At 40.1% G+C, this 13,513-nt stretch overlaps 1 protein-coding gene across 3 annotated transcripts in view; it reads left to right on the forward strand.

Annotated features, from left to right (window-relative positions):
* Positions 1-12,825, forward strand: part of LOC127880308 (restin homolog) — a 105,150-nt gene extending 92,325 nt beyond the window's left edge. For all 3 annotated transcript variants that reach the window (XM_052427670.1, XM_052427671.1, XM_052427672.1), the window contains 6 exons: positions 914-1,049; positions 1,244-1,335; positions 8,107-8,175; positions 8,507-8,709; positions 9,407-9,485; positions 10,927-12,825. In XM_052427670.1, the coding sequence (XP_052283630.1) occupies positions 914-1,049; positions 1,244-1,335; positions 8,107-8,175; positions 8,507-8,709; positions 9,407-9,485; positions 10,927-10,983 (636 nt within the window). In that variant the 3' untranslated portion in view covers positions 10,984-12,825. The remainder of the gene's footprint in view (positions 1-913; positions 1,050-1,243; positions 1,336-8,106; positions 8,176-8,506; positions 8,710-9,406; positions 9,486-10,926) is intronic.
* Positions 12,826-13,513: the final 688 nt, after the last annotated feature.

Consider the following 13,513-nt stretch of genomic DNA (forward strand, 5'->3'; position numbering starts at 1 on the left):
TACTACACCACTACCACCACCCAAACCCACCCCACCCCACCCCACCCACCCACCAACCACCACCACCACCACCAACACCACCGTTCACAGTGACAAAAAACGTATTCACACAATGGCTGCTACTACAACTTATAGCCCATATAGGGGGGCATGCATGTTTTACAAACAGCCCTTGTTTATGATGCTACTCTCGCAATGTGGCCTAAATATTATCCTTACACCCGTGTCATTTGTCATGTAATACAATTGCATATCAGTGTCAGATAAGAGATGATTGTATAACAGTGTAAAACTAAAGATGATTTAATACTTTTGCTAGGAGAGGTATATTTTTAGTCACCATGTTGGCTTATCTGTCAGTATTTTGAAATGTCGACATAAAATGTACTGCGATCATGAGGGAACAATTTTCTGTAAGTATTGATGCGCACAATTTTTTTATCATGCCTAGTCTAAAGTTATTTGCCCTTGAAAATAGCTGACACAGTATTACTTATATTTGTGACCTAGCTCTAGTAATGAGCTAGCTGTTTTTCTTTCTCAATGTGCTGATGTTGTTGCTGTTGCATATGATAATACAAGCAACGTTCTGCAAAATCTTGGCTTTAAATAACAAAGTGCGTAAAGTGTCGTCCTAGAATGATAAGGGACAACACTTTCTGCATAAACTGGATTTTTGTTTAAAAGAGACTTTATTTATATGTTTACGAACAATCTCTTAAAAGCAAAAAGTTTTGTCTCTGATTAGCCTGTGCAATTTCAGTGCAAACTGTACTTTTAGAACATGCAATAAGCCCAGTTTTCCCAGTATGAGGCTTATACGCTTATGTTGAAGTTGGTTCTGTTGATATCGATGCTAATGATTATACTGTTGATGCTGCTGCTAATGATGCTGATGCTATTGGTGCTGCAGGAGAAGCTGGAGATTAAGAAGGACAAGAAGGGCTTGGTGTACGTGCAAGGGGCCATTGTGAAGCCTGCGCGCAACTCAAAGGAGCTCTTTGCCCTCTTTGAGGAGGGTTCTACCAACCGACACGTTGCTTCCACAAGTAAGCACAAATGTATTTATTTATTTGGCTTAATTATTGTCTTCTTCTTAAATATTTTAAAAGTTTAGCATTTTTTTATTGAATTAATTAAAAAAAAATTACTTGAAACACCACCATCCCCAATTTCAGACTTTGTAGAGCTTTTATTAAGTCATATACATGTATGTTAATTAAGTGTGGTTGTTTTTTTCCAGAGATGAATGCTGAGAGCTCCAGGTCCCATCTCGTCATTGGCATCATCCTGGAGTCCACCAATCGAAACACAGGCAATGTCACCAGAGGAAAGGCGAGTTGTAATGGCAACTGACATTGAGAGAATGGTTCAAACATTTAGGAACAGCATGGTCTTTGAGTGCTCCATTTGATAAATTAGTGGTGGAACAATATAATATAACTTGATTAAACTGGGGTGGTTGTTTTTTGGAAGAGAAACAACACTATGAAATTAGTCATACACAAATAACTCATATTATTCTTGGTGTTATTACATGACAGGATGTTTTAATAGCTTAATTACGTTACCTGATATCATATGCTTACTTACTCCGATAGGATCGTAATTTATCCGGAATTTTTCGTCCGAGGAATCCCACATTTTTCAGAAACCCGTCTAGTAGGACAGAGCGGTCACATAGTGCCGTGTAGCCGCACAACCAAAACGGGACATTACCCAGAATTCACTCTTATTCCGGATGGCGATATACACAGGCCGATATTTTGTTATTAACTTAATTGTTGCTTCTGTTTCGCTGGATTCTTCTGTTTAACAGAATAGAGAAGTTTTTGTATTGCGTTAAAACATTCTCCGTATATATATCCGTGTATTTCTGTAATTGTTTTGTGTATTTGTTTGTTTGTTCAAGGCAAAATATGCCTCAAACAAGTGGCTCATGTGGACACACAAAGGCAGCATGGGACAACCATGGTAGCTGCCTGTCGTGTGCAGGATGTACCCAGGATAACTGCTGCCCTTTCTGTGATCATTGGTCTGCAGATACCTGGGCCATTAAGCGTCGACCCTTCAAGAGTCGTGGACGCAACAAGAATAGTTCAGATCAAAGTAGGGAAAGTTCCGTGTGTCGGGACTTTTCACCACATGATCTTGACCATACTACACCAGTAGCTGCCAGGCATCGGTCCCTACCCCGTGACGACACCGGACAAAATTTGCCCGGTCCGTTCATCGGGAATGACCAGTTGAATGACTCGGCATCAGATCAACGTAGGAAAAGTTCCGTGTGTCGGGACTTTTCACCACACGATCTTGACCATATGCCACCAGTAGCTGCCAGGCATCGGTCTCTACCCCGTGACGACACCGGACAAAATTTGCCCGGTCCGTTCATCGGGAATGACCAGTTGACCGGTCCGGAGACTTCACCGGTCACCGGTCAACATTGACCGGTCCGGTCACTGGTCATGCTATGACCGGTCACCGGTCAACCGGTCACTGACCGGTCCGGTCACCGGTCATGCTGTGACCGGTCCAGTCACCGGTCACCCGGTCACCGGTCATTGACCGGTCCGGTCACCGGTCATGTAATGACCGATCCGGTCACCGGGTTTCGGTCTGTGCCACCGACCGTTCCGGTCACCGTAGATGTTGACACTACCTTGTCAGTACTCCACAAAGGTAGACGCAGCCGCGTTTCTACTGTGAGTCACAGACGTAAACGTGTAGTGTCTGATGTTTCCGACTACTCCTCCACCTCGGGCTCGTCGTCGTATGACTCATCGTCTACTTCAAATAGCCCTCATCATTACCGGAGGGGACGTCGTTCACGCTCACCGAGTGTTTCTCGGTGTAGATTGCCTCGTAAAGAGCAATCACGCCAGCGCTCGGGGAGACGTTCGATCAGGAAACATCATTCCCAGCGCCGCCGAACAGTGTCTCTGCGTCGCAGGGATAAGGGACATAGACCTTCCTCTATTAGGCGCTCTCGGACTCCTAGGTCCCCTAGTCGATCCTTCTCTGAGGAATCTATTGACACCCTTCCACGTGTGTCGGCCTCTATGTTGGCCTAAACACACACTTCAGCCGTTCCTACAACCACTGAGCATAATTTGTATTTAAACACTAGTTTGCATACATATCAGGCTCAAGGTACAGGGGTTAATCTAACCACTTCGGCTGCGTTTTCAGCCCCACAGGTCTCTTCCACATTGCATAGAAGTATACCCCGGGCTGCCGCTACACCATCAAATCCAAATACTTTGTGGATCCAACAGTTGCCGGGAATCTTTGTCCCTTTTTCGACTGATCCTTTACCAGCGACCTCTGGTATTCAAAGTGAGTCTGCTTACTTGATCTCAGAGAGACCTAACTCACCAGCTATATCTTTGATGGTGCCGGAAAACGATTCTCTCATGATAGAAGCGAATGAATCTATTATTCCTTCTCCTATATCCACCGGTTTCAATCAATCCAATGCTCCCGCAGATGGTTCGATTGAGGCGGGTTCGGAGTCTAATGAGGCCGAACTTTATTATTTGGCCTCCATCAATCAGGTATATGAACTTATGTTCAATACCTTAGATGAGGACTTCTGCCCCCGCCCTTCATTGTCTCTCACAGGATCTGCAGTTACCGTTACAGAACAGGTAGCACGCAGACGAGAGCCCGGCAGGATGAGTAAGGCTACTTCCCGAGTGGATCTACGCCTTCCTATTGGCTCTTCCACAATGGCTGTTTTCCAGTCACTTGAACCAGCCAATAAGCCTTCGCCATCTCCATGGAAAGCCCCTAAGGAGCTGACAGAGCCTAAACAGATGGACGGCGGGAAAAGCTATAAGGCCCCGGTACCAGACCCTGCTACCGGTTTGGACCTTTCCAAACTTCCGGTTCCTGATGCTGACATTAGTAAGCTGTCACTTACAATGCCTTCATCATCTACCCATACATCAGTCCCTCTTTCCCTGTTAGAAAATTGGGAGCTGAGAGAACGCCGTTCCATAGGTCTGGCTAACCAGCTAGATCTCATGGCAGCCACAGCCTTAGACTTGGTTTGGGAGCTCTCTGATTCAATTCCAGAGGAGCTCCGGGCCTTGTTGATACATCTTTCACGTACTACGCAGTGTTTATCTCACAATGCTGCGTCTTCTATGTCTGAGATGTTAAGGCTTCGGAGAGACCTCATCGTCTCTTCCTTGCCCAATAATTTCCTTTTGGAAACAGGCGTAAACTCCCTTCGAACTGCTCCACTAACAGCAGAGTTTCTTTTCGGAGGGAGGATACAGTCGGCACTTACTGCTGATCGTGAAGATCAGATACATGCCTCCTTAGCTAGGAGCAACTCTGGCCAGCGCCCTGTGGTTTTTAAGCGCCCTGCTTCTAAGCCCCCAGGAGCCCCACCGGCCAAGAACGCTAAAAGGGACAGTTTCCCTATTAAGCGTCCGTCTGCTCCACGTCAGCCCACTAATAGGCCTCCTTTTCAGAACAGAACAACTTCCTATCGGAAGCCTTCTGTAAAACAAAATTGGAGTAAGGGCAAACCCAATGCGGACAAGAAGTCATTTAATCCTTCTTCCGGCAAGGGTGGACCTCCTAACGGTCAGCCCTAGGTCATACCCCTTTCTACCGCCACAACCTCTGATGCCGGAGGTACCAGTGGGGGCCAGACTTATGCACTTCGCAAATCGATGGCTCCAAATAACTTCGGACGCGTGGGTTCATTCTCTTGTCACACAAGGCCTCACTTTTCAATTCGAAAAAAGGCCCCCACTCTCTCGCGTCCCAATAGATCTGGTATCTCCGCATCCACAACTTCCAGACTCCATTCTCGGACTCCTGGAAAAACAGGCGGTAGAAAGGGTTCACGACCCTTGTTCTCCAGGATTTTACAGTCGCCTTTTCCTTGTTCAAAAGAAAAGCGGCTCCTGGAGACCAGTCATAGACTTAAAAGTGTTCAACACATTTCTAGTCAAACCTACTTTCAAGATGGAGACTCCTGCCTTCATTCGGCGCTCCATCAAACCCATGCAATGGGGGGTTTACTTGGACCTGGAAGATGCATACTTCCATGTTCCTATCCATCCCAACTACCGGAAGTACCTGCGCTTCTCCTTTCGAGGCCAGGTCTACCAGTTTCGGGCGATGCCCTTTGGATTGGCCACGGCTCCACGAGTTTTCACCAAACTCATGGCCGCAGTGAGCGCACACCTCCGATTACACGGGGTTCAACTGCTTCAGTATTTCGACGATTGGCTCTTACACCAGCTCGATCGTCAACTGCTTCTGCTACACCTAGAGTTCTCTTGGAAGGAGCTCCTCTCTTTAGGACTCCTTCTCAATGTAGCCAAGTCAGACCTCATTCCCTCTCAGGATTTCATATTCGTGGGAATGAATTTTCTGACCCACATCAATCGGGTCAGGGTCTCACCGCAACGTATATCAGACCTCCTTTTGAAGGTCAGATGGGTGCTGTCCCAATCTCATATCACAGCTCAAGATTTCCTCTCACTCAACGGTATCCTGAGCTCTGTAGCAGACTTCGTGCAGTTGGGACGTCTCTTCCTACGTCCTCTTCAGCACTATCTCTCAGCTCGATGGAAATGGTCTCCAGACAATCTGCTAACACAGATTCCCATCCTTCCGTCCTTAGTCCCCCACCTTCTATGGTGGCTAGACGAGGAGACCCTGTTGGCAGGAGTACCACTTCTTCCCCCGCAACCGTCTTTACATCTCATAACGGATGCGAGCATGGAAGGTTGGGGCGCTCACCTGGAAACCCGCAGCCTGACATTATCAGGATTGTGGTCTCCTCAGGAGTCTCTCCTGCACATAAACAATCTCGAAATGCGAGCAGTCTTTCTAGCTGTTTCTCAATTCCTATCACATCTTCGGGACTCCTGTGTGATGGTATCGACAGACAACACATCAGTCGTGGCTTACATCCAGAAACAGGGCGGGACACACTCTCACTCCCTGTATCTGGAAACAATGAAATTACTTGTTCTTAGCAAGAGCCTAAACGTCTCTCTCTTGTCCAAACACATACCAGGTCGTCTCAACGCCCTGGCGGACGGTTTGTCTCGCAAACACCAGTTACTTCCATCGGAGTGGACACTTCATCAGGAAGTGGCCAATCAGATATTCCTCACATTCGGTTATCCACTGGTCGACCTGTTTGCGACCAGAGACAACCACAGACTTCCTCTGTATGTGAGTCCAGTGTACGAACCAGCAGCGTGGGCGGTAGACGCGCTTTCGTTCGATTGGGATCAACTGGACGCTTACGCTTATCCCCCACCCATTCTAATTCCCCAAATCTTAGGGAAAATCAGGGTGAGCTCTTGCCGGATCCTCCTGATAGCCCCTTGGTGGCCCAGGAGATCCTGGTTCAACGACCTTCTCGGTCTCCTGTGTGAATTTCCCAGGGAACTCCCGCACAGGTCAGATCTCCTATCTCAGAGAGGCAGACTTCACATGGATCCAGACATGTTCCACTTACACGTCTGGCCGTTATCAGGCAATCCCTGCATAAGAAACGCTTTTCTGTCAGGGCTTCAACGCTTGTTGCCTCTGCAAGGAGAAAGTCCACCAGAGCAGTCTATGATGCTCGCTGGAAACTCTTCTCTAATTGGTGTGTTCAAGGGAAAATTGATCCCCTCAATCCCACTGCTAGACGCATAGCGGATTTTCTAATCTATCTCTTTGATGATAAGAAACTTTCTCTTAGCTCCATCAAAGGATACAGATCTGTGCTTTTGCATACCTTGGCTTTTCGTAAGTCATCACAAGTCTGTGCTGACCCAGCCATTTCGGAACTGATCCGAGCCATGGAACTTAAACGTCCTGTGTCTCGTTCTCTTACCCCCAAATGGGATTTGGCTTGTGTTCTTGGATCACTTATTAAAGCTCCCTATGAACCCCTTAATCAGGCTTCTTTACAGTTCCTAACCTGGAAGACCGTTTTCCTTCTTACCATGGCTTCATCCAAACGTAGAAGTGAAATTCATGCTCTTTCTATCGAAGAAAGCCATCTTCGTTTTGATTCCTCCGATGGCTCTGTCACCTTGTTGTGTCAGCCAGGATTCCTTGCTAAAAATCAACTCCCCTCTATGGCTTCTAAACCCTTCAAGGTCCCAAGTCTTTCTAGAACTTGTGGTAATGAAGATGAAGATAGACTCCTCTGCCCTGTCAGGTCTTTGAAGTTCTATCTTAGTAGAGTTAAGTCTATTCGAGGTTCTCGTAAGAGACTCTTCATTCCCTTAAAAGGGGGGGGGGCGATGTGTCTGCGGCTTCTATTTCCCGTTGGGTAGCCTCGACTATAAAAAGGGCTTACTCTTCTCTTTCTTCAAGGGATTCATCCCTTTTTAAGATTAGACCGCATGAATTACGAACAATGTCGGCTTCGTGGGCATATATTAATCATACCCCACTCTCTGACGTGCTTCAAGCTGCTTTCTGGAGGAATCAGACTACTTTTTCCTCTTTTTATCTTCGTTCTCTGGAGTGCCAACAGGACAACTTGTATTTGTTGGGCCCCCTTGTGGTTGCACAAACGGTAGTATCTTCTACGGCATAGGTATATTACGCTTATCCGTGAATTAAGTTAATACCGTAATAACGAAGATTAGCTGAGAACCCGAGATATGGGTTCCGCTGTGATGGGGAGATTTTCGCGAACCTTCCCGCCTCAGCTGCAAATTCAGCATATGATATCAGGTAACGTAATTAGGCTATTAAAACAATTTTTTCTAGTAAAATTCATTTTAATTAGTAATTACTTACCTGATATCGGTAAGTCCCACCTCCCACCCCGCTCTTCGTCTAATATTTCATATTTTTTATTGGAATAAGAGTGGATTCTGGGTAATGTCCCGTTTTGGTTGTGCGGCTACACGGCACTATGTGACCGCTCTGTCCTACTAGACGGGTTTCTGAAACGTGTGGGATTCCTCGGACGAAAAATTCCGGATAAATTACGATCCTATCGGAGTAAGTAAGCATATGATATCAGGTAAGTAATTACTAATTAAAATGAATTTTACTAGAAAAATTTGTATTGGTAAATATGTAAAGGTTTTTACCCACAAAGTTTGATTATTACTTCAGTTGAGTCTGGTGGATTTGGCAGGCAGTGAAAGAGTGGCAAAGACACAAGCAGGGGCAGAACAACTCAAGGTGAACTGTGAAACATGATCTTATGGAAATAAACTTTGTTGGAAATCAGTGTCTGATAATAAGGATTTGAAAATGGCATAACTGTAATTAAGAAATTTTTCACAAAACCACATATAGTTATATAATTATAATTAACACAAATATTAGCTCAACATGAGGTTGACACAGTTATGTCATAATAAAAGAAAGACAAACAAAAACAAACAAATGTTTAGCAGAATAAATTGCCTCAAAAAATCATCTTTCTACAAACCAATTTAACCCCTTTCATATACATCATAAAAAAGACATTTGACATTGATTTCTACATCTTGCACTCTTCTACATTCAGGAGGCCATGTCCATCAACAAGTCCCTATCTGCCCTTGGCGATGTGATATCGGCCCTGAGCAGTGACCAGCAGTTCATCCCCTACCGCAACAACAAGCTCACAATGCTCATGCAGGACTCCCTTGGCGGAAACGCCAAGACCCTCATGTTTGTAAACATCTCCCCAGCAGACTACAACATGGAGGAAACTGTTATATCCCTCACGTAAGACTTATAGTTATTTATTTTCCTTTGGGAAGATCTCTTGCAAATTTCATGGATGGGGTTAGTAAAATATAAATTGAAACAAACATAAATGTCATCATGAATGTTTGTAGATCACATTTTGTTACATTAGAAAACAAGATGTTGCGTTCAATAAAAGGTGATGCTCGGAGCAAGCCTTGTCAGTATCTATTCACTGGTCCAAATTTTTTTAAGTTAGTCCAAAATTAGGTCAATGTCAGGATCAAAGTAAGGTCAGGTGATGTGAGTGTGCTGAGAGTTGAAAGGAAGTATTAAAGCTTTTTATTTGTATTTGGGTATTCCAAATAAAATTTGTCATTTTAAAAGTATCAGCACATTTTGGTAACTTGTATACCAGTACTTATCAGGTTTTATCCAAAGCCGGGATCACATGAAGCAGATACAAGCTTGTTTATGAAATCAAAATATTCAGAAATAGGATATGAAAATTTATTCACTCAGTCTATATTGCATGATGTTGGTTGCATTCAAACATTTACTTATTTAAAGGGGGTTATAAATCCACAATGTTGTTGTTTTACCAACCACGCCCAAGTTCACAATCAAGACACTTTACACAATATATTGTAATTTATATGGTAGTAAACATATCAAAACCCCATTATGTCCAAAAATATGATGTTAAAGAATAATAAGCAAAGATCTTATATTTCAGTTATGCCTCAAGAGTGAAACTGATCACAAATGACGCATCCAAGAATGCTGACAACAAGGAAATTGCCAGACTCAAGAATGTGAGTATAGATGGATATGAGCCTCGCACAGGGAAAACAAGGCTGAATGCATGTGTGAAAAGTGTTGGGCCAGATTAGCATGTGCCAGTCCAGGGCTTCGCAGGTTAATCTGGTACAACACTTTACGCACATGCATAAAGCCCCATTTTCTGAGAGCAAGGTTCATACATATTGTTAAAATTGAAAATTAAAATTATGAGGGTTTTTAAAGGGACCTTTTCATAGATTTTGGCATGTATTGAAATTTGTCATTAAATGCTTTATATTTATAAATGTAAACATCGGATCTAAAAAGCTCCAGTAAAAAATAACAATAAAATTAAAGAAAGAAAAAAAGTAACTCTCAACTGGGCTCAAACCACTGACACCTGAAGAAAGAGTCTATTGCTTAGACCAATCGGCCATCCGTGCTCATACAATCAAGCAATCCTCATAGCTTCGCAAAATATTACATCAACAATAGCACTCTTCAAATTATTCAATCATTTCGCGTTGCAACGCTTTATAATTTTAAGGTTTTTAAATCTTTGAAAGATGTATATAATGGATATTTTAGAGCATAGTAAATGTTCAGTATTACTGTTTCCTCACAAATATCATAAATACAACGATAATTTGCGAATCTGAAACAAGGTTTTTCAATTTTGTTAATTTACCAACATGTGAAAAGGTCCCTTTAAGAGTATCAGTGATTTTTTCATTTTAACACATGGTTATGCAAGTTTTGCTTTATTTGTTATGTAACTATTTTAGCTCAAAGCACTATTTTATTCGAAGTTTGAATAAGACATCAATCTTGGAATTAACATCACCTTTATAATTTTCTGACACAAAGTTGTTCAATTCATGTTGTCATTTTTAGAAAATGCATCATTTCATGCCAATGAATATAGATGGTTTAACAGTAATTAAAACAGGCTTGTATAGCACAATAACTTTCAATACCCATTCCTTTGAAACAATAAGTCCCAAAGGTTTCATTTATTTGTATATAACATAATATTGTGGTAATATTGCTATAAAAAGTCAAGCATGTCATGGGGGTGGGTGGATTCGACACTTCTGTAACAACTTTGGGTTTAAAACTGCGTTCATGCTTTCATTGACACTGTTTCAAACTGTAGGAATTTTTTGTTTACAAAATCCATACAGTGTTGTGGTAGAACCAATTTTAATAGTGCAACTCTTAATGCAGTTGATTGTTTTACTAATAAATTTTCAAAATAAATTAGTACAGCTGAATATGAAGCATTGTGGATTTTTTTTTTTGACAATATTAATGTATTATTTCAACTTCAAATGATTTTAAAAAATCTACATCTTATTTAAGTGTTTGTAATCTTTCATGTTTTTTAATGATCTTGAATTCTTACAAAATATGCAAAACATGTTGTTTTTTATTAAATATTTGATATGCAGTGTTTTGCCTTGTACATTGCAGGTTATTGCCAAGCTGAAGAAGGGAGAAGCTGTAGAGGAGGACGTTGAGGAAGCATAATCTACAAGACATGATCCAAATAGTCTTACACAGGATTGCAAAGAAATACAATCTACTATACGAACATTTTTTACAAAGAAGTTTGTGAATTATGATCAACCAGCTACAAACCAAAATATTGACACAGCAGCTAAAAAAATATGATCTATAAGATTGAAACGGCATATTTGTGCAACAACTCATTTAATAGTGTTGTAAAAGTTATTTAATATTCTTATATAAGAAGTGTTTTAATAGAACCTTTTAAGATTTATAAAATGCATAGTAGTTTTTACTGATATACTTAACTAAGGAAGTCAGCTTTGTATAATACCGGTATTTCTCTCTATTCAATGTAAAAGATTTATGATAATGTGCACTATCTGGATATTGAGTTAGAATAGAATTAACTGTTTATATACCAGCATGTGTAGAACTAAACTGTTTTGTGATCAGACTTGTAAACACCATTTTTTGTTTTTCAGAAAATGTAAATTGATATGCTGACTTTTATAAATACACCCTTTATACTTGTTTCCATATTTTGAAACATAATGTGCATGTGATTCCGCTGTAAACAATTAAGCTTGATTTCAGGATGTAAATTTCTCAATTGAACTTTTGCCAACGATGTTTATCAAACTTAATTGATTTTAATGATTTGTTTTCTAGGTTAATGATAATCCATATATATTAAAAAAATTATTATGAATGCTACACAAAAAAGCTTTTTTAAAAAATTTTATGTCCTGATATTTACATGAAAATGTTTTAAAAAGAAGTAGAGTACAGTATTTTAAAAAAAGTATGTCAATTGCCTTAACGCATAATGTGTTTGTCAATAAATTAGTTTAACAGACATTAACTTATACAATGTATGTTCAGTAATTAGTATGTATGCTATCTCATAGCACAATTATTTAACAAATGGATTGAAAGTACATTATCTTATTGTTCATATGTTTGTGTTACTTTTGACTAATATGCACATTCTTTACTAGTAAAGGTAGTCATAAACTGATAAATTTCACTGCACATTGACCGGCATATATTTTGATGCTAAATTTAGTAAATTAACTACCAAATCTGTCTTTTGTGAGATTAACTTGTTTGATTGCATTTGATTTTGATTAACATTTCTGTGATATCTTATATTTTTGCTTTTTTGTAGACATTCTTATAATATCGTCCTCAATGTAAATGATAACTGTATTAGTTTATATTTGTAAATTAATAACATGAATAGAATAAACCTTTAAATACTGGGGGTTGGTATGTACTATTGATAACACATGATAGTTTTGCTTTTTTTGTTCTTATTATTTTATTTGTTAAGCTAAGCTTTAAAAAAAACTTTTATTTTTGTAAATTTTGATTTTTTCTTAATGAGTTTTATTCTATTTTTGGTCTGTTGTCTCAATGTCGATATATAGTGAATAGCATCTTTAATGTACTTCTTATTATGTATAAAAAGACCACTTATGTGGCACTCAGAAAGTTGTTTGAGGTGTGTGTAAAGATTTTGTATTTACATTGTGGCAGGTCCGTCCATGTTATATACATGTATTGTGATATATTTGTGTGTTAAGTGAATTTCGGCTGGTCCTATTGTGGTTTGCAAACTTTTATATTTTACTAAACTTATCTATTGTTGGCAAGCTAATTTCTTGCCATGTACTGGAAAGAAAATATTCATTGTTTTAATTATTGCTTATTTTGTCCATCCATTTAGACAATAAAACATACATAATTATGTCTTGCATTTAATGTAACAGAAAGGATAAAACTACTGCAGAAAAACATTACTGTTGATTTTATTATTGTTATTATCTTTCTTTTTCTCAATAAAATTTCTTTAAAATACTCGTGTTTGGTTATTAGTTAATGGGAGGTATGAAATCTCAGGATTGTGTATTGTACTAAAACGGATTTATTGAAATTATTTCTAAAGCCATTCACTTTGTATATCTTTCTATGTAGGGCAGTATTGCCACTTTGGGCTGGTAAACCAGCTTACAGATGAAAAAAGGCGAGTTAGTGAACAGACCCACTGATATGGGATATGCTGAAAAAACAACATCTTTCATGGTAGCAACCTTGACGCAAATCCTGGAATTTCAGACAGTCTATAATGCTCTCAATTGAACGGACGTGAACGTTTAGATTCACATATAGATCTAAAATACTGATGTGCAATTTCTGTGTGTAACAGTTGGTAAAACTTGTTAAATATCAAATCTATTGATAAAACAAGTGAATTGTTTAGTCTGAAGATAAAAATGATCATTTGTAGCTAAATGGATTGATGAGAAACAATATTTTGCATTTCAAATTATAAATATATATGTATAACAAGTGATAAGATCCATGTGGTTCACTTTTTATACACCACAATGACCAAGGACACACAACAAAATATCAAGTGTCAATGTAGAATGTTGTTTTCATTTCAATTATGTGTGTTGCATTGATTATGTTACTTCCTGCAATCCAATGTCGAGCGCTACGACTATTACTACTACTACTACAACACTCGATAGGTCATTGTCAT

The sequence above is a fragment of the Dreissena polymorpha genome, chromosome 4, assembly GCF_020536995.1.
Source record: "Dreissena polymorpha isolate Duluth1 chromosome 4, UMN_Dpol_1.0, whole genome shotgun sequence".
Classification (NCBI taxonomy): Eukaryota; Metazoa; Mollusca; class Bivalvia; order Myida; family Dreissenidae; genus Dreissena; species Dreissena polymorpha.